This window comes from Podarcis raffonei, chromosome 3 (assembly GCF_027172205.1).
Source record: "Podarcis raffonei isolate rPodRaf1 chromosome 3, rPodRaf1.pri, whole genome shotgun sequence".
NCBI lineage: Eukaryota > Metazoa > Chordata > Lepidosauria > Squamata > Lacertidae > Podarcis > Podarcis raffonei.
The window spans coordinates 29,494,862-29,515,076 of record NC_070604.1 but is presented as its reverse complement, the minus strand read 5'-3'; the positions used below and the strand labels follow the sequence as shown (position 1 = coordinate 29,515,076).

The 20,215-nt window shown below is 42.9% G+C and overlaps 1 protein-coding gene across 1 annotated transcript in view; it reads left to right on the top strand.

Moving 5' to 3' along the window:
* Positions 1–16,869, top strand: part of VSNL1 (visinin like 1) — a 102,076-nt gene extending 85,207 nt beyond the window's left edge. Inside the window, exons 3-4 of the mRNA XM_053380931.1 lie at positions 15,356–15,571; positions 16,584–16,869. Coding sequence (XP_053236906.1) covers positions 15,356–15,571; positions 16,584–16,781 — 414 coding nt within the window. The 3' untranslated portion in view covers positions 16,782–16,869. The remainder of the gene's footprint in view (positions 1–15,355; positions 15,572–16,583) is intronic.
* Positions 16,870–20,215: the final 3,346 nt, after the last annotated feature.

The following is a 20,215-nucleotide window of genomic DNA, read 5'->3' as shown; positions in this document are numbered from 1 at the left end:
AATCCCCCCAAACCTAATTTTAGTGTGTTCTGGGATCATCTATGCTGTCTTGTTGACCTTCAGAGTTCTGGGAACTGATAGCCTCGGATTAATACCATGCAAAGTCTTTTACATCTTCATCATTAGTTTTAATCCAGGCCAGTTAGGAATGAGGCATGAATTACCATTATGAAGTTTGGCATGTTAATCAGCTTGACTGCATAGGATTGCAGGCTTAAGGATTAGGTAATCAATCATTGCATTGTCAGGGGGCGCAAAATGTTCAGTGAGTATCATTAATCAGATAAGAGCCGTCTGGAAATAACTCACGTAAAGTGCAAGCCTACACAGTGTCTACTCAGAAGTAAGTGCCATTGAGTTCAGTCGAGCTTACCCCCATATAAGGATTGCAGCTTTAGTTATCTAGAGAAAACCCATTCTGTAGTTTATACTGTCACTGACTGAATTAGATATGTCAATATCTGAATTTAAATTAAAGACAGGCATAGGCCATAGGGTTTAAAGTTCAGGCTACAAGGGGAAAGTTGGCCAGTTTGACGCTTTTTAACTTCCAGTTGGTAGACTTAGCCGTATATTTGCAATATTCAATGTTTAAACTTTGACACTGTTTCAGATCGGCTCTGGGCAACATGTTATTCAATATTACCAATTTATTCAAGACTGCCTATTCATTATACCGAATAAAATTATTCAGTAGATGCTAAGAGATGTGAGGAAGAATGAGAGCCCTTCAAAGGGTTATTGGAATTTGAAACAGAGTATTATAATTGGTTATGCTTTCCATTTCTATAAGTTATGATTATTTTATTGCTTGTTGTAAATTTATTCATGATGATCTGATAATGGGAATTTTTGTATACTCAGAGACAATATTTATATTATACCATATGTAAGGACATGGCTAGTTTTAATTGTGAATGTTGAAATGCTGTAATTTATTTGTCTGTCAAATTAGAGATATGTTTATATTTTTAATTTAGTTAAAAAGAAAAAAATCTAGTCACCAGTGATATAATACTTTCATCACAAAATCCTTGTTCATTTATAACATTTATGTGTTATAAATAACACATTTATGTGTTTCCCTTTCAAATCAAGTTTGCTGAAGGTATCTTACAAATTTGTTTGTTTGCTTTCCCCGCTTTTCCTCCAAAAAGCTCAAGGCTTCATACATGGTTCCATCTTTCCAGCTCTTTTTTTATCTTCACAACTCTGCAAGGTAGACTAGAATGAGATTAATCAACTAGTGCTATTGTTGGCTTAACAGTAGGGATAATTTCAATTGGTGGAGTCAAATCTTAATTTGTGGAGGCTGAAAGTCAAGGTCACACAGTTGCTCCCTTTTAAAAAAAAGATGAATTGGTTATTTTATTCATGGGTTTCTGCAATAAGGATTTGAAAAGGAAATATTAATGATTGCCTGTCCATCTAAGCCCATGTGTGCTGGTTTATTCAGAGTCAGAGAGCCTGACCGCATCCTTTTACATCCACAAACATTGATCCTCTATATTAGCATGTGAATATTGAAATATTGTAGGGATGCTCGCTGTCCGTTCCCGTCTAAAAATAAGCTGAAATGTTTGTTGCAAGCCTGTCGGGAGAACTATGTTAAACCAATATTCATTATTCGCTGTGGAAAAGCATCAATAGCATCCCTGGTGTAAGCACATTAATTAGCTGGTTGGGTGGCTCGCATTGCGTCAGGGTGAATTTTCCAGTGCCTTCCCGAGATACTGTTTATGAAAAGAAACAAATAATATTGAAGCATCTCTTCATCTGCACATTGTGATGTCTATAAATAGTTGTTTTCAGCTTCTTCTTGACAAGAGTTTAAATATTCAATATAAGCTTGGAAATATTTTTTTAATGAAAAACAGCTGGGGGGGAGTAGGAGGCTTGTTTAAAATTAGAAATAAAAATGTGTTTCCCCTTTCAGTAGGGAAATGATATATTTATTATATGTGTTGATAATTACAAGTGCACAAGACTGTGCCCAGGCAATGGTGGTTGAGCGCACAATGTTTTTTCCCTAATGGACAAATGAGGATGGGGCTAAAGTTGCCAACTCTTTCTTGGCAGGGCCTTCGTGCGTTTAAGGTCTGCATAACTAGGCACACACACACAAATTGGCAATCTAAATAATAACAGAAGTAAATTCTATTTTGAGAGAAAGTTTCAGCTGTTGAATTAATGCCTTCCATCAAAGGTGCAGGAGCCATTGCAGGGGCAGAGGAGAAAAAGCAGACAGCACTAAGTTGTACGACTTGGAAAAGGGGGCATCATTATGCAACGATATTATGCCCCTTCCCTCTACCACACTAGGGCCAATATCCACCTGCCATGAAAGGTAGAGCTACTGTTAGATTACTTCCTGGGTGGCTCACATGGCCAATTTGCTCTCGTTTTTAATGCATACTGCTATTAGAATTGCACTGGGTGGGTTATTGGGGTATTGCTTTTAGTTTGCTTTTAATGTTGTGGTCTTGTTGTGAACCACCCTTAGACCTCTGGGTATAGGGCGGTGTATAAGTTGAATTAATAATAATAATAACAACAACAACAACAACAACAACAACAACAACTGTTTGCTTTCCCAGTAAAAAGCAATGTACATTGTTGTTTGGTTAGGCATCTTACACTTTTATTTGCTGCCAAATCCCAAATCTCTTTAAAAGAATTGTGTTTTAATGTTGTAACCCACCGTGGGACTTTGGGGTAAAAGGCAGGTTAATAATAATAATAATAATAATAATAATAATAATAATAATAGGAATCAATGTACTGGCAGGGAGGGGTACAGCGGTCAGCACGTGTGAATAATGTAGAGAATCTTCACTTAGCCGTTACGTTAGATTTACCAGATGTGGCAAACTCCTTTAAGACTTGGGTGGAAGAGGGAATTTCAGCGGGTGCCATGGCAAGCTACTACACCAGCCCAAATGCCCTCCCTTCTTCTTCACAGCCCTTCTGATTGGTGGCTCACACACTGGCTGGGATTAACAGAAGAGGCACCTGTATTGACTGAGACCTGCATGCAAGAGCTGGCCATTTTGCTACAAGTAATACCCACCTGGGGGACGCAGGTGGCGCTGTGGGTTAAACCACAGAGCCTAGGACTTGCCGATCAGAAGGTCAGCGGTTCGAATCCCCGTGACGGGGTGAGGTCCCGTTGCTCGGTCCCTGCTCCTGCCAACCTAGCAGTTTGAAAGCACATCAAAGTGCAAGTAGATAAATAGGTACCACTCTGGCGGGAAGGTAAATGGTGATTCCGTGCGCTGCTCAGGTTAAGAACGGACCTCCAGAACAAATTAAGTTCTTAAGCTGAGGTACCACTGTATCCTCAAGTGTTCAATACAGTTCTGTTGAAACTGACATCAAAATTATTTCCTCAGGGTAAAAAAACCCTGAGCTTTTCCTTCTTCCTTGGTCTCTTGAGGCAGCTACCCAGAGGCTTTATTGAATTTCAGAAGATGAACGTTAAACCAGCTCTTTAACATTTGGCAGATTTCAAGAACCGCTGTGTGTTGTTGCTCCACTGTTTCTGTCATGCATTTGTATGAAAAGGATCGAACAGTTCAGACAGAACACTCAAGTTGTAAATATCCCAGAAAAAGAAATTTTAATGAATGTTCTGCTTTCTTGCCCTTACAAGTTACGTACTGTAGAAGTCTCACTGTACCTGTATGTTCATAAATGGAAACCATGTTGACTTGTTGCCCTTTCTTTCTTGGTCCATGGCACATTGGGTTGAGGAGAATTTTATGGCTTCAGCTTGGACACTTGTAAGTTGAATTCCCAGGAACTCCAAGTCTTAAAAGCTGCATCTCGTACGGTACAGCCCTGTGCATGTTTGCCCACAAAACTCTCTGGGCTTGCTCCCAGATAAGTGTGCCTAGGATTGTATTGATAACATATGCAGTTTAAGTCAATTTTTTTGCATTTACTCATGTCTATAATTTGAACGACTAGTTGAGTATGTAATCAATGTACAACTGGAACTTTGAGGTTTTTGTCCGCAATTAACAATGTTCAGATAGGGGGTCACACTGAAAGCACGAAGGGCCCATGAGATGAATATTATCCCTTTGATCTAGCGTTTATTTTTTGGCAAATTTCCTGATGAAAGACAGGGTTTCATAAAACCTACATGCCTGCTCCCTGCCTTCCCGTCTGCATTTATTATTCCCCTTATTTGATCAAGTTTCTGATCCTGGATTTGTCTGCATTCGCCTTTATCAAAAGTGTAAGGAAACTTCAATAAGACAATCGGCTGCTTCCCTGCCCTTGCCAGTTGTAGCTTTTTTGTGTATCATGTCTCGATTAGAAGACAGGACCCCACATTCACCCTCCAGTCCGTACCAGTTGAGGAGAGATGCAGATGATGACTAGCATCTATTACAGTGGTACCTCGGGTTACAGACGCTTCGGGTTACAGACTCCGCTAACCCAAAAATAGTATCTTGGGTTAAGAACTTTGCTTCAGGATGAGAACAGAAATTGCGCGGCGGCAGCCGCAGGAGACCCCATTAGCTAAAGTGGTACCTCAGGTTAAGAACAGTTTCAAGTTAAGAACTGACCTCCAGAACAAATTAAGTTCTTAACCTGAGGTACCACTGTATACTGGACGCTTTGTGATGCTGCAGGCCACTGAAATAATACATTCTTTCCCCCAGAGAATTCTGGGTACTGTAGTTTACCCCACCCCCACAGTGTGAAAATTCCCAGCAACCCTTAGCCCACTACAGTACCCAGCATTCTTTGAGACGGGAAATGTACATCGAATGTACTTTAAAGATATAGTGTGGATGCAGCCCAACGAGAATGAAGCAAGTGTTAAGTCTCATTGAGAACAATGGATACAATCCAGCCAATTCACTGGTTTCCATGGGACGGATGTGCAATGCAATCCTAGGCATAGAAGTAAAATTCACATTTCCCACAATATTCAGTGGGACATGCTCTCAGATAATAAGCGGGAGTAAGGTATCCGGCTGCAGTAGCTTTCTTACTGATATCAGTAAGGTGAATCTTCCCCATTGTTTGCAGTGCAAAGCGAATATGGTGACCCTCCTTCCCAACCCCGGTGAAGTTTTGTCAGGTATCACCTGCATCCAAATTTTCCCTCATAAAATTCAGTGACCCCCTGAATTTCAGTTTCTCTCTCTCTCTCTCTCTCTCTCTCTCTCTCTCTCTCTCTCTCACACACACACACACACCACTTTGCCTGTATACACACAGTGCTTTATACTGAATTTCTGCAGGTTTTTTTCTTTTCCTGTTCATAGCTTTCAGTGATAGCCAGCCCTGAGAAGTGACAAATAAATAATTGGAATAACAACAACAATTTAGGATTCCAATATATTTCACATCTCAGTTTGATTTTAAGGTGCTATATTGTCTTCAGCAGAGTTTCAAACACGGATATTCAGTGCAGTTAGTGGGTTGGAGGAAAATCAACAACAGAGTCGCACATACTTAGCCCCAACCATTGACGTCATTATCAGAGTAATTGTTTCAGCCATAATGCCCAATGGGACCGCTGGTGAGCATTGCATAAGGGCAAGGCTGCCAGTGTGCTAGCCTATGGCACTGTTTGAGTGCCCTCGGCTTCTCATTGTTCAGATCTAATTAGAGGGCACTGTAATTCAAAATCAATTCATTTCCTGCTGGTTAGTAACTAATTCTTCCATCAGTGTGAGTCAAGAGATTATTTTTGCAGGTTAGAACTTTATTTAAGCTACAGTTGCACCTGAGACCAGCCGTGTGTGCAGGCGATAAACAACAGGCAAGAAGCAGACATCTTTCTCAGCCTTTTGTGTTAGTTAAAAGAAAGGTGCTTTAGTGGAGAGGGAAAGGGTCTCACATGGGTGATGCACCGTACCTGAACCCTGCAAAGGCAAAGCCTACTGCAGCAATGGCGCAGAATAGGGCTATTTAACTTAGGTTGTTGTTGTTTAGTGGTGTCCGACTCTTCGTGACCCCATGGACCAGAGCACGCCAGGCACTCCTGTCTTCCACTGCCTCCCGCAGTTTGGTCAAACTCATGCTGGTACCTTCGAGAACACTGTCCAACCATCTTGTCCTCTGTTGTCCCCTTCTCCTTGTGCCCTCAATCTTTCCCAACATCAGGGTCTTTTCCAGGGAGTCTTCTCTTCTCATGAGGTCCTTCCAGTGAGCACTCAGGGCTGATTTCCTTCAGAATGGATAGGTTTGATCTTAAGTTACAAAATGGTAAATGTTTCTAAATTGCTTGTATGTAAGGACAAAGATAAGGGATGCGGGTGGCGCTGTGGGTTAAACCACAGAGCCTAGGACTTGCTGATCAGAAGGTCAGCAGTTCGAATCCCCATGACGGGGTGAGCTTCCGTTGCTCGGTCCCTGCTCCTGCCAACCTAGGAGTTCGGAAGCACATCAAAGTGCAAGTAGATAAATAGGTACCGCTCCGGCGGGAAGGTAAACGGCATTTCCGTGCACTGCTGTGGTTCGCCAGAAGCGGCTTAGTCATGCTGGCCACATGACCCGGAAGCTGTACGCCGGCTCCCTTGGCCAATAAAGCGAGATGAGCGCCACAACCCGAGTCAGCCATGACTGGACCTAATGGTCAGGGGTCCCTTTACCCCTTTACCTTTAAGGGCAAAGATGGCTAGCTTAAGCTATGCAGTCCAAGCTTGCAGCATCTATCCTAGACCTTCTTACTGGCAGGGTTTGCATGGTGGAAAAGAGAGGGCTAAAACCCTCCGAAGGTGAAAGGTATGCGACCTAGCTAAGCCTGGCAGGACAGCTTATTCTTTGGTCTTAACCTCTTCCTGCATCAATTAGAGTTAAACATCTTTGTTATATGAGATTGGAAGTATCCCCCAGAGAGGGCAAAGACAACTTCTCCCAGAAAACATATCATAACCCCCTGTTATGTGGTTGCTCGAAAGCCATCAGGCAAGGTCCCTCACTGGTCTTCTCAAAGGCTTTATTATTGGTGCAAAATATTCACAATGCCTCTATTCCATGTCTTGCTCACACACTAGCAGAATCTGAGAGTGGGCGGTCCTTAAACTTTCCCCAGCAGAGTAGTCTCTTGACCCCCAACCGACGCCTTCCCTCTCTGCGCAAAAGCCTACTGTGGAGGGAAGGCTTGGGTAAAGGGGGACCTCCCTGCTTTGCTCAGGCACGGTGTCTTGGCTCTTTCCTGCGTCCTCCGAGCCCTGCAGCTCTTCCCCACTAGAGGCGGGGCTTCCTTCCTCCACTGAGGAAGTGCTGCTTCCCACGATTTTTTGAGGCTCTCTGTAATCCAGCTGCCCTTCTCCCTCTTGCCTCTAACCTGATGGCAGTCCCTGACACCCCCTTTCTTTTGAGTACAGTGGTACCTTGGTTCTTGAACTTAATCCGTTCTGGGAGTCCATTCGACTACTGAAACCATTCGAAAACACAAGGTGCAGCTTCCAGTTGGCTGCAGGAGCTTCCTGCACTCAAGCAGAAGCCGCGTTGGACGTTCAACTCCGAAAAACGTTCGCAAAGTGGAACACTTAATTCTGGGTTTGTGGCATTCAGGAGCCGATTTGTTCGACAACTAAGCCGTTTGAGAACCAAGGTACCATTGTACGTGCTTCACTTAATCTAGTGTAGGGGAGTTAGTTTCCTTTCTTTGTTATAATGGATTGTACAAGCCATGTTTTATTAGAAGGGAATGCCTTAGAAGAGGCACAAGCAAAGGGAATGATTCTTCTCATATTTATGTTATTGATTACGTTTTCCTGTGTTCCACAATTTTTTTAATTTTCTCAAAGCATTCTACACTGCTGTTTCCCATTTATTCTTATGACAGCCCTGTGAATTTTCTCACATTTTGAAGACTGTGACTGATCCAAAGTGAGTGCCATGGCTGAATAAGTACTTGAACCTGGATTTTCCCCGTCCAGCTCCAATTCTCTAACTCGGGAGTAGCCAACATGGAAATTTCCAGATGTTATTGGGCTAACAGTAAGGCGAAACTGATAAGACAGAGACCTGGTGGGTGGTTTCTGGACACGTGTTACCTGCTAACATTTTGCATGTCCTAAAAAGAGAGAACATGCACGGAAATATGTTAGCAATCCATGGTTCGTTTAGGGCATCCACTTTTTCTTGGCAAGAGGACTGTGCAGTAAGATTGAAATACAACAGATGCAGCTTCTTTAGTATGACAATGAAGGGCAGGTGGTGGAAACTTCACCTGTTGAATTTGCATAATTCCTGTGGCTGTTTAAAGTTTGGTAGTAATCCAGAAACAGAAAGCTACACCCAATCCACAGCTAACACAAGAGAAAAATATTGTAAAGGGTAGAAGGTGGTGTTTTAAATTTAGACATCTGCTGAATTTAACAACACGTCTTCACAAGTATTCTTTTTCTGTAGCTCTTTCCAGGGATAATAGATAAGTTTTCCTCTCTTCAGAAGTTCAAAAAAAGTCCAGCTATTTTCTAAAAATGAAAGCTATGGGTCCCGTCCCCCCAGCACCTTGTTTTTGCTGTGAACCAATTCTGGAAAAAAGGACTTCATTCCCAGGGAAAAGATTTACTTCTTGTTGTTTGAATACTGGAATGATTATGGTCTGGGTGGTCTCAGAAATTTAATTTCTGCAACTTGGTACTGTGTGATCATAACACATTTTCTTCAGAAGGATAGAATTTCAAACTTAGTTTATTCAAAATATTGCACACACAAGCCAACAGATTTAGAGGAGTCATTGCAGCTTGAATTTATAGAGTGTAATCATTAACATGTTAGCAGTTTCTGCAGAAAATCTAATTCATTAAAGCATTTTCTGAAGAAAAAAACCAATAGCTTTATTCTTCTTCTCCCAGTAGAAATTTTAAAAGTGTGACTTTAAGCACGACAGGTAGTAGTTTAATCATGTCAGCATTATTTAAACACATTGCTTTTGTTCATTAATTAGTGCAGCTTCCAGCTTTGCTTAGTTTTACTGTGTAGTTTGGCTGCTTGTGATTTTTTTTTATTTTTTAAATGTGGCATCATGTGCTGCTAGATGGTGAGCCCAGTCCGATAATCCTCAATCTGCTCAGGGCTGAGTTGGATCTGCACTTTCATATATAGATATTAGATGGGATAAAGGTACCCCTGCCCATCGGGGCCAGTTGTGTCCGACTCTAGGGTTGCGCGCTCATCACGCTCAAGAGGCCGGGAGCCGGTGCTGTCCGAAGACACTTCCGGGTCACGTGGCCAGCGTGACTAAGCTGCATCTGGCGAGCCAGCACCAGCGCAGCACACGGAAACGCCGTTTACCTTCCCGCTATAAAGCGGTCCCTATTTATCTACTTGCACTTAGGGGTGCTTTCGAACTGCTAGGTAGGCAGGAACTGGGACCGAATGATGGGAGCTCACCCCGCCGCGGGGATTCAAACCGCCGACCTTTCGATCGGGAGGTCCTAGGCTCTGTGGTTTAACCCACAGCGCCACCCGCGTCCCTATATTAGACGGGATGCATAGCCTTAATAAAAAAGCAGTGCAACAAACAGTAAACTGTGGACAGCCGATGTTTACAGCTGCAAACCCCATGTACTTCATTCAGCATCTGAGATCTCACTTGGGTCTCTTCCCTTCCCCAACCAAGGTTTTTTTGTAGTGAGACTCCAAATTCCATCACTCCCAATGATCAGGGAAGATGGAGCTCATCTGAACAGCCAACGTTTCCCAACCCCAGCTCAACTCTGTTGACCTCTCTGAATTCCCCAATAAAAGAATAGCAGGACTGATACTTTGAAACAAATTAATCCCTTTTATACCCATGTTTAAGATATTGGGAATCCCCAGGCTAACTGGAATTCCAGGCACCAAGTGTTTGCATACGAGCGTGATACATCCATTTATAGTATGCGACCATCCTCCGAGGCAGTCTCAGCTGGCAGTGAAATCACCAATTTCCACTTCGTGTGAATGTTTGCGCCGAAAGATAGCAAGATACAAAATCATTTCCAGCTCACTTGATTAAGTTGATTAAGAGAATTATCTCAGTTGGCAGTTTTTTTGTTTGTTTCAAGAAGGTTAGGGAAATTACCTACCCATTGATTTTTCTTGTGGAAACTTAATCGCAGGTATTGGTGTGTGAATACAGATGTGAATATGTTATTTATAAGAGTGAGCAAAAAAATTAATTAGAAGAATATTTTTTACACAATCCCAGTATTGGAGGGGGGGTCCACTCTAGGTTCAGGAATCAGCTATGAGATCAAAAACCTAAGGTTTATTATTGTTACACCTGAAACTGGAAGACTTCGTTTTTCACTGAGAACATTTGAGATGCTTCTCATTAGATATTTCCCTGCCCGTTATACCACATGGCGTTCCAACTTTGCCAGATTAATGATAGTGCACGTGAGCAGGATTAAAAATGAACCTATTTTTGTTTGCAGGTGACTTATTTTTAAAATTTGTGCCTGGACCTTTGCACAGCCATGGCAAGGCAGATCCCTGTGGGCAGTAACCCGTTGTTACTTGCTCATTCAATTGCTTCCTATGCCCACTTAACTGTAAGCGCAGCCCAGCTCTTTGGCTTCCGTTTTCTGCTCTCTCTCTCTCTCCAGAAGTGAGGGAAAGCTGCAGGCAGGAGCGATTAGAACAGGAATGGGGAACCTGTACGCCTTCATGTGTGTCTCTTTTGTAGGAAACATAAACAGTGGTACCTCAGGTTACATACGCTTCAGGTTACAGACTCCGCTAACCCAGAAATAGTGCTTCTGGTTAAGAACTTTGCTTCAGGATGAGAACAGAAATCGTGCAGCGGCGGTGCTCCGGCAGCAGGCCCCATTAGCTAAAGTGGTGCTTCAGGTTAAGAACAGTTTCAGGTTAAGAACGGACCTCCAGAACGAATTAAGTACTTAACCCAAGGTACCACTGTACTCTTTTTAGGCGTTCTGCATTTTCCAATTTTTGGACTACAGGTTCCAGCATCCCTGGTCATTGCCCATGCTGACTGGGGCTGATGGGAAGGTTAGTCTGGGAACATCTGGAAGGCCACAGGGCCCCTATCCTTGATTTAGAGAATACTTGAAAGGCAAGCAACACAATTGCCATGTCTCTTCCTGACAGGGGCCCCGGTAGCCGCATGGCGGGCCGAAAATTGAAACTGGGACAGCATTTCCTCTCACGAGGGTGCCGCGGCAGAAAAGGCTACGTTTGTTGACGTTCTGCCTGCCATGTGGTTTTTCATGGCACATAACTTGGGGGGAATTGTGGTATCTCTGCATGAGTGTCTTCTGCCTGTTTCACTGGATTCACATACAGTGGTACCTCAGGGTAAGTACTTAATTCGTTCCAGAGGTCCATTCTTAACCTGAAACTGTTCTTAACCTGAAACACCACTTTAGCTAATGGGGCCTCCCGCTGCCGCTGCACTGCCGGAGCACGATTTCTGTTCTCATCCTGAAGCAAAGTTCTTAACCCGAGGTACTATTTCTGGGTTAGTGGAGTCTGTAATCTGAAGCGTATGTAACCCGAGGTACCACTGTATTCCATTTATAGCTCTCTGAAGAGAGTTGCGAAGGAAACCTTCAGAAGTGTAAGTAGTAGTATCTCGTATCAGTTTGAGCCTATGTACACGGGCGGCAACAGAGCCCGAGGTGTTATTTTATTTCAGCAAGTACTCCTTCTCGTGCTAATACGATACATGTCAACATGCCTTGGCTTTTCATTATCAGCTTGAATGAAGCTAGCAACAAACTACTCTAAAGCACACTCCCCGCCCCAAAGAATTAAGAGTTGAGAATTACCCGTCTCTAGAAGGGCTCCCAGGCCATTTTCCCATGAGGCCCAGTGCAGAGTGAGCCTATTCATTAAAACAAGGCAATGCCTAGGTCTGTTAACTCATTCAGAGATGCAACAGGACAGTGTCTTCCAAGTCTGTGCGCTGGGAATTGTTCAGTCACATATGCAGCAGAAATGGGACAGACATACCCATCCTCCAAACTGGGAGGAAAGACGACCAGAGCAGTGGGTAGGTGCCTTCTGCTCAGAGCAGCTTCGCCTTATTTATTTAGCTCATTTATATTCTACTTTTCCTCCAATCCAGGTTGTTCAGAGCAAGCTTTCCTCTCCCGCCCCCTTTTATGTCCCTCGTAGATTTGACCCGATAGGTACTGACTGGCTCAAAGCAAGGGCCCATCTGCACTAGACATTAAAAGCAGAATCGTGGCACATTAAACAGTCATGGCTTCCCCACCAGAGAAGAACTGGAACCATGGTTGGTTAAGGGTTCTGAGAGTATTGTCCTCATGGAACTACAACTCCCAGAGTTCCATGAATATAAACTGTTAAACCACTCTTGAGAACTGTAGGAAAATAGGGGTTGCCTAAAAAAAAGGGACATGGGTGGCGCTGTGGGTTAAACCACGGAGCCTAGGACTTGCTGATCAGAAGGTCAGCGGTTCGAATCCCAGTGACGGGGTGAGCTCCCGTTGCTCGGTCCCTGCTCCTGCCAACCTAGCAGTTTGAAAGCACATCAAAGTGCAAGTAGATAAACAGGTACCGCTCCGGCGGGAAGGTAAACGGCATTTCCGTGCGCTGCTCTGGTTTCGCCAGAAGCTGCTTAGTCATGCTGGCCACATGACCCAGAAGCTGTAGGCCGGCTCCCTCGGCCAATAAAGCGAGATGAGCGCTGCAACCCCAGAGTCAGCCACGACTGGACCTAATGGTCAGGGGTCCCTTTACCTTTTTAATTTTCACTACCGTTAACCAACCACAGTTCCCAGAATTCTTTGAGGGAAGCCATGGCTGATACCGCTTTAAATGTGTACAGCAGATGGGATCCCAGGGAGGTGCACGGTTGAAACTCGGACTCCCAAGTCCTACCCCAATGCTCTAACCACTACTCCACACTGTCACCGACACATAGGAAGAATTGCACATATTTTTAACAGCTCCCATTGCTACATTACAGAGCTAGTTACAAAATGAGTTGCCCTTTTTCCTGCCCCCCTCCCCAATAGGAGAATGACCTAATTATATCCCCCCGGGACGGACCTACAGTGCATGCACATTCACTCTCCGATGCAGGAGTAACTAGTTCTAGGTAAACCTACGCATTAACTGTAATGCACCGTGCGCTACTTTGGTGACAATTTTTATGAATGTTCTTAGTCCTGGCATCCCTCTGTTTGCTTCTCCTCATCCCATCGCAACTAATTATGGTGTACAAGAGAATGTCTTAATAAAGGTAAAGGGACCCCTAACCATTAGGTCCAGTCGTGGCCGACTCTGGGGTTGCGGCGCTCATCTCGCTTTATTGGCCAAGGTAACCAGCGTACAGCTTCCGGGTCATGTGGCCAGCATGACTAAGACGCTTCTGGTGAACCAGAGCAGCGCACGGAAACGCCGTTTACCTTCCCACCGGAGCAGTACCTATTTATCTACTTGCACTTTGACGTGCTTTCGAACTGCTAGGTTGGCAGGAGCAGGGACCGAGCAACGGGAGCTCACCCCGTTGCGGGGTTTCGAACCGCCGGCCTTCTGATTGGCCAGTCCTAGGCTCTGTGGTTTAACCCACATCAAAATAAAGCTGGCATTTGGGACCATGACTAACTGAATCAAAAGTTTTGCTTTTGCCAGCTTGCCTCCATCTTGTCCCCAATTCTGTCTCTTGGTCTGCCATCTTCTCTAACTGCCTAGCTGACAAGGGTTGGCAATCAAGGACAGGGAAAGGTCAAAGTCACCTTTTCACTCTCTCCTGCCTGTCTGGTCTTTTGGCTCCACTCTCTTTATCCTGAGTTCCTCCTCCGTCTTGTTCCAGCTTGGATTCAGCCTTGGCTCGCTGGTACTCAAACAGACAATCTCCCTCCCTTTTAGAATAGCCTTTTCTGGCAACGCATTGATCTCTGCTGCGTTTTCCCTCCCAAGGAACTCTACAAGGACGATCCACTGCCCAAACCAAAGATCCTAATGCTACCCACACTCTGCTAATTTATGAATCTTTCTAGGTTTTAGGCCGGCTCTGCTGGATTGTCTTTTCAGCAGAAACAGAGCCAGAAAGGCCGCAGAGCAAGGAGGTTTTCCTAGTAGCAGGTCTAACTTCCTTCTGTCAGTCTTGTTCCTGAAGGGTTTACTTTCTGAACAGAAATAGGTTTCAGAAATGCAGTCACGTGCCATGAGCAAGCATTGTTGCGTAGTAGTCATACCTCAGGTTGCAAACGCTGCAGATTGCGCATTTTCGGGTTACGGACCGCACCGAACCAGAAGTACCGGAATAGGTTACTTCCAGGTTTCAGCACTCGTGCATGCACAGAACTCCTAAATTGCACTTTGCGCATGTGCAGAAGCGACGAATCGTGTCACCTGCATGCACAGACACGGCGCTGTGGGTTGCGAACGTGCCTCCTGCACGGATCACATTTGCAACCCAAACTATGACTGTATGAATTTTAAAAATATGCTAGAGGGGCGGTGTGTGTGAAAGGAGAAGAGACAGCAACTGCGAGGAAATTGAAACTACTCCCTTTCCCCTCCTAAGTATAATTTCCATCATGGCAAAGTGCATCCTTCTTAGAAACATTGGGCACCCGTAAGGTGTTTGCTTTAAATGAAAATCACAAATATGGGAGTGGCTTTCATTTTTAAGTAATTAAAAGATGTGTAAAGAGGAAGGAGTTGGACCTATCAGCCTGGTGTGCATGTCATGACGGCCAAACCATGCCTTTGTGCAGATGTGTTAGGATCCTGTGCTCCTCTCCCAGTCCTGCTGTGCTTTCAAGGCTAAGCAATATCTTGATTGCTCCAGGTCGTCATAATATAAAGGAATGGACAAAATGAGACCGGACAAGCAGAAATGGCAAAGGAGAATAAATATAACTTTCTGTTCTCCCTTTGGATAGCCGATATGTAGGCACCCATGAAATTCAATGCTACAGAAGGTCAGACAGACACACTTTGTCTTCATTTCATAAATGGACAATTTCATGGTTATTAGAATTCATAAGTAAGGCCAAAAGGAAAGGAAAAAAGAGAAATGCAGCCCTGATGAAAGCCAATAAGTCTCAGGCTTCTTGGCATAAGATGACAGCAGCTGGAAATAGCTAATTCTGTTTGATTTATAATATTATAAATTCTGCAGGCACTTTATAGTATTAGAGCTTAGATGTCATCTTCAAAGGGACCCAAGGCTACAGACTCAGAAATAGTTTGACTGAAGTCAGCTGAGTTACAGTGGTGTCCAATGGGCAAGAGAGTGAAGCACTTAAAAAACCAAATATTCCAGTAGGGCTAGGGGTGCTTAAGGCCTGGCTCTTACCATGCATTTTATACTTCAATACACAAAGGGAATAATACAGAGGTTTACATTGCCTCCTAATACTTTCATTTGTGTTTAATTTTGCAGTTTTTCCCCTACGGAGATGCTTCAAAGTTTGCCCAACATGCCTTTAGAACCTTTGATAAGAATGGCGACGGAACCATTGACTTCAGAGAATTTATTTGCGCGTTATCTATCACCTCAAGGGGCAGTTTTGAACAGAAGCTAAACTGGGCCTTCAATATGTACGACTTAGATGGAGATGGAAAAATCACAAGAGTGGAGATGCTGGAAATTATAGAGGTGAGATTTTACACGCATCATCATAGAATTGCAGAGCTGGAAGGGACCTCAAGGATCATCTAGCCCTCCCCCTTGCAATGCAGGACTGTGCAGTTGTCCCATACTGGGGATTGAACCTGCAACCTTGCCATTATCAGCTCTAAGCAACTGACCTATCCAGGCTGAATGAACACTGAAAGCCTGTTTCCAGTATTCTGTCACATGTTACTAAGAAACAGCTTTTAAAAAAGAAAACCGTTCTGTGATTAGTTTTATAGTTACGATTATAATGTCAATTCCCTTGGGGCCTTTGTGGGTAAACTGTCAATCCTAAGCATATGTACTCCAAAGCAGAGTAGACATTCAATTTAGTGACCTTCCTTCTAGTTGATGAGTAGAGTTGTAGCCTAAATAAATTTAACACAGGATGGGGTTAAGAAGATAAGAGCAGGTCTGACCCCCAGTAACTGGCAATGCCAAATGCAGGGCATAGTCACTGAGTGGACTTCTTAATTTTGTCCTATATACCTGACATCATTAAGTCCCATGAGAAATAGAAAAATGCTTCTGCAGTAACTGCAAAACTTGCTCTCTGTTCCCGGCCCTCTCTGGCAGATGCATCCCCAGTAGTTCTCTCACTGTAGCCTTCCCATTTCCAAAAGCCAAATGTTGAGCATCCCCTAGACATTCTCTCTAGTGGTTTGTGAACTTCGCTGCAGAATAGCTGACGCTCATGCAAGATTCTCACTAGCTTATGAACACCATGTAACAAACATGAAAATACTCGTTGGTATAGCAGTTCAGCCTCACATAATGCATTTCATGTTTCCTGCTTAACTCTCTAGTTGAAATCTAAATTTAAAAGTGCAAGACTGCGCAATTACAAGTTAAGTTGCAAAGCTATACCCATTTACTTGTAAATAAGTGCCACTGAACTCAACAGGACTTGCCTCTGAGTGGACTCTGTTTTTCAAAGGCCAGGCTAATTGTGCTGCACCTTATGAACTTTTCTTTTTCTCTCTCTCTCCTCAAGGCCATTTATAAGATGGTGGGCACTGTGATAATGATGAAAATGAACGAAGATGGCCTCACACCGGAGCAAAGAGTGGATAAGATTTTCAGCAAGATGGATAAGAACCATGATGACCAGATCACACTGGATGAATTCAAAGAAGCTGCAAAGAGCGACCCTTCCATTGTATTACTCCTGCAGTGTGACATTCAGAAATGAGCTCATGTAAAAATGCTTTCATGGACTGCACAGAAATTTAAATGTTCCATTCAGTTTGCAGCTATTTCCACACATACACACACACACACAAACAAACAAAACAAACAAAAAAATTGCTTGGACTACCTATCAATGGACTTGCTTCTTGTGTTTGAAACACTTGTGTGCATGAGAATGTCAATTGCTACAGAATTTTAAAAGTATATATTATAAGAAAAAAAATGCCACGATGTGATGTGTGCAATGTCATTTCATGAGTCTTATTCCTCCGATGCCTGTGCAGCACTTCCATGCTGCAATGAACTATATACTATTTATTGTTCATGTTTTACTGATGCTAGTTATATGTCTCCTAAACTGGGTAATGTTAGTGACACTGAAAACCCCATGGTAGTGTAAACTGTTCATTAGCAAACATGACACCCTTCTGCTGTATGTAGTGGACAGACAGAGGGAAGCTCCTCAGTTCTTGAGTCTGGTCCAGACATGTGCTTGTACTGTCAGTGAATATTAATGTATTCATTTGCATGACTTTTAGGTTTGCCTTAATTCTTACCTCATTTGCATCCTTTCAACCAGACAAAAAAAGAGAGAACTATGTCAGAGGAATGAAGTATATGATGAAACCTTCTTTAAAAAGCTAACCCTGCTAAAGTGTTCCCTAAATTGAAAGTTAACATATAAATATATATAATATAAATATATATAAACACATTTAAAATACTGTTTTACTGGAAGTTTAAAAAAGTTTTGTTGGGAGTGTATTAATTTCTGCTTGAAGTTTTCATAAGCTTCCAAAGAGGTTGAAATCAATGTCCCGAAATAAATTTATAACATTTGACTTCTCCTTTGTTTTCTTTTACATGAATAACTTGTCTTTCTTGGGCAGAGAGCATCACTGCGGCTTTCTCTGATTTATAGACTAGTCCACAAAGAAGTCTGTAGAACATTTGGATTTTGAGGCATCTGGGGCCCACGCAAGAAAGCAGATGTATGGCTGCAAGCTTCAGCCTTTATGTTCCAATAAAATCACTGAGTTAGTTCCAAGGTGTATGAGGCACTTTAACAACCCTGTGCATTTCTGCTGAGAAATCAATCCAGTAAGATTTACTCCCAGGAAAGTGCTATAGGATTGCAACCTAGATAACTTAGATAAAAAGCAAGTAGCTGAACTGTGGCCCAGGTAAGGACAATCACACACACAAAAATCATTAAGTTTTGGTATGATTCTGCAACATCAGAAAAATGTATCTGAGAAAACCCATGGCGGAGCACTCCTAACCAAAGCTTTCATCGTGGATGCTTTGATATTTTGTGATTTACTTCTTATGGCAAGACCCAAAATTTCAATAGAGGGCACTAACACAGTTTAATTTCACAATGAAGCGAATGGGAAATTCACCATTGCTAGCACAGGCAGCCCAATTCCAGCCCTCTTACCGAGACGCAGCCACCACACTAGGATTTTGACCCAAACAAGAATCTCTTACATTAGCCATTTTTTGTTTTAAAAGCTAGTACAGTGTAGTTAAATGGTTCTGGACAAGAACCTGGAAGACTAGGGTTCACATCCTCAGTCATAAAGCTTATTAGGACCTATTTCGCAGAGCTGTTAGGATAAATAAAAAAATGGGACGGGGGAGAGATGCACACAAAGAACAATGTATGCCTCCTTAAGTTCTTTGAAGGATAGGTGGAATATACATGCAATAATCAAACCCCACATTCAAGGTCACAGGGAACTAACTTATCATTAATTTGGCCAATGTGAGACAGCTAGCTTCAGACAGCCAACACAATCTAACAACTGAAATCTTCCTCACCAGTTACTGTCAGATGGGTACATTTTATCATTTGTGGTGGTCTTGTAAGAAAGTCAAAGACTTCTGGGAAATGATTTATGATGAGCTGGGGCCGGGGAGTTAAAGGTAACTTTTACCAAAGAACCAGAAGCCTTTCTATTAGGAATAATAGAGCAGGAGACTGAAAGACCACAAAAAACTGTTTATGTATGCAAGCAATGGCTGCCAGAATGCTTTTTGCACAGATGGAAAGAAGGAACTGTCCCAACCAAGGAAGAACGGCCAATAAAGTTAACGGACTATGCAGAACTGGCAAAATTAATGGGAAGACTAAGGAATCAAGAAGAAAAAATTTTCAACAAAGAATGGGGGAAATTTGTGGACTGTATCAAAGACTATCATAAACAACTAAACACACTGGCAGCATTAATCTAAAAACAAGCAATTAAAAGGTTAATTTAAAAGTAGAGAGTAATTAAGTAGAAGTGGGAGATGCAGTTTTGGAAATGATTTTATATGAAACCACAGAAGGGGAGTCGAATTGAGTATGTACTGATTTACATGTGATTATTGTTAAACTGAAAATTGGAAAATAAAATTTACCAGTTACTGTCAGGTGAGATGTCAGGTGGGTGGGCAGAAGAAGCTGCAATTACCTTCTCTCCCGGCTGCAGATTTAAAGCTGTAAAAAGGCATCTGTGAGTTACAACTGGGCAATTTTAGGGAAGGGATCCTCATGCCCACCCCAAATCCATTCCAGTAAGTGATTGAACAAAGTACAACTATTATGAAGTAAAACATTTTATCACTTATCTGCAATTCTTTCCAGAGAGTGTACCTGTCAAAATTGCCCTAAATAAAAGCAGTGTGCAGGAACTATGCCATGCACTTAATATTATCAACAAATGCCTTCAAATTGCTACCAATGGAACAAATCCTTCTGAATTAAAACAGACCATGCTTCCAGAGTTTCAAGCAGGGTTCACAATGGCTGCCAGCAGCAGATAATTTAAAGATGTGGCCTGCGGCAGTAGATAATTTAAATCCTTAAAATGCCATGGGAATAAATTCACGCCATGAAGGAAAAAAGTCAGAATAATCAGCGAACGAACACAATCTTCAATAGACTCAGACGTTTGCTATTACAACAAATGCCACTTGCCCACACTGTCTTGGCGAAAATACTGCCAACCTTCATGCATTTGGAGCCTTATCCTGGCAGAAAGGAACAGAAATCAGGTTGAGGAAGATACTGCCTAAAGCAGCAAAGGGGGACTTTTGCTGCTTTATTGTGGAAATTAGCAGGAGCATGTGTCAATAAAGCAAGTTTTCTGGAAAACTCAAAAGTGGAGCACCAGGGAGGAAAGTTTTTGATTAAACAGCTGGTTCATATGAAGTAACAGTTATCCCTGAGCCACAAAAACATCAAAGGGCTTAGGAGAGAGACTGGATTTTAAGTTGACAGATTGTACAAAGCCCCTAACACATTCAAGTTCCCATGCAGCTAGAGTCTCAGCGCTTCACCACAACCTATTTTTGAAGTGTCATCACAGCCTTTAGCAACATGTTCAGCCATCACCATCCTCTCACATCACCCAGCAGAAACATTGCCACCATCACATTACACAAAGA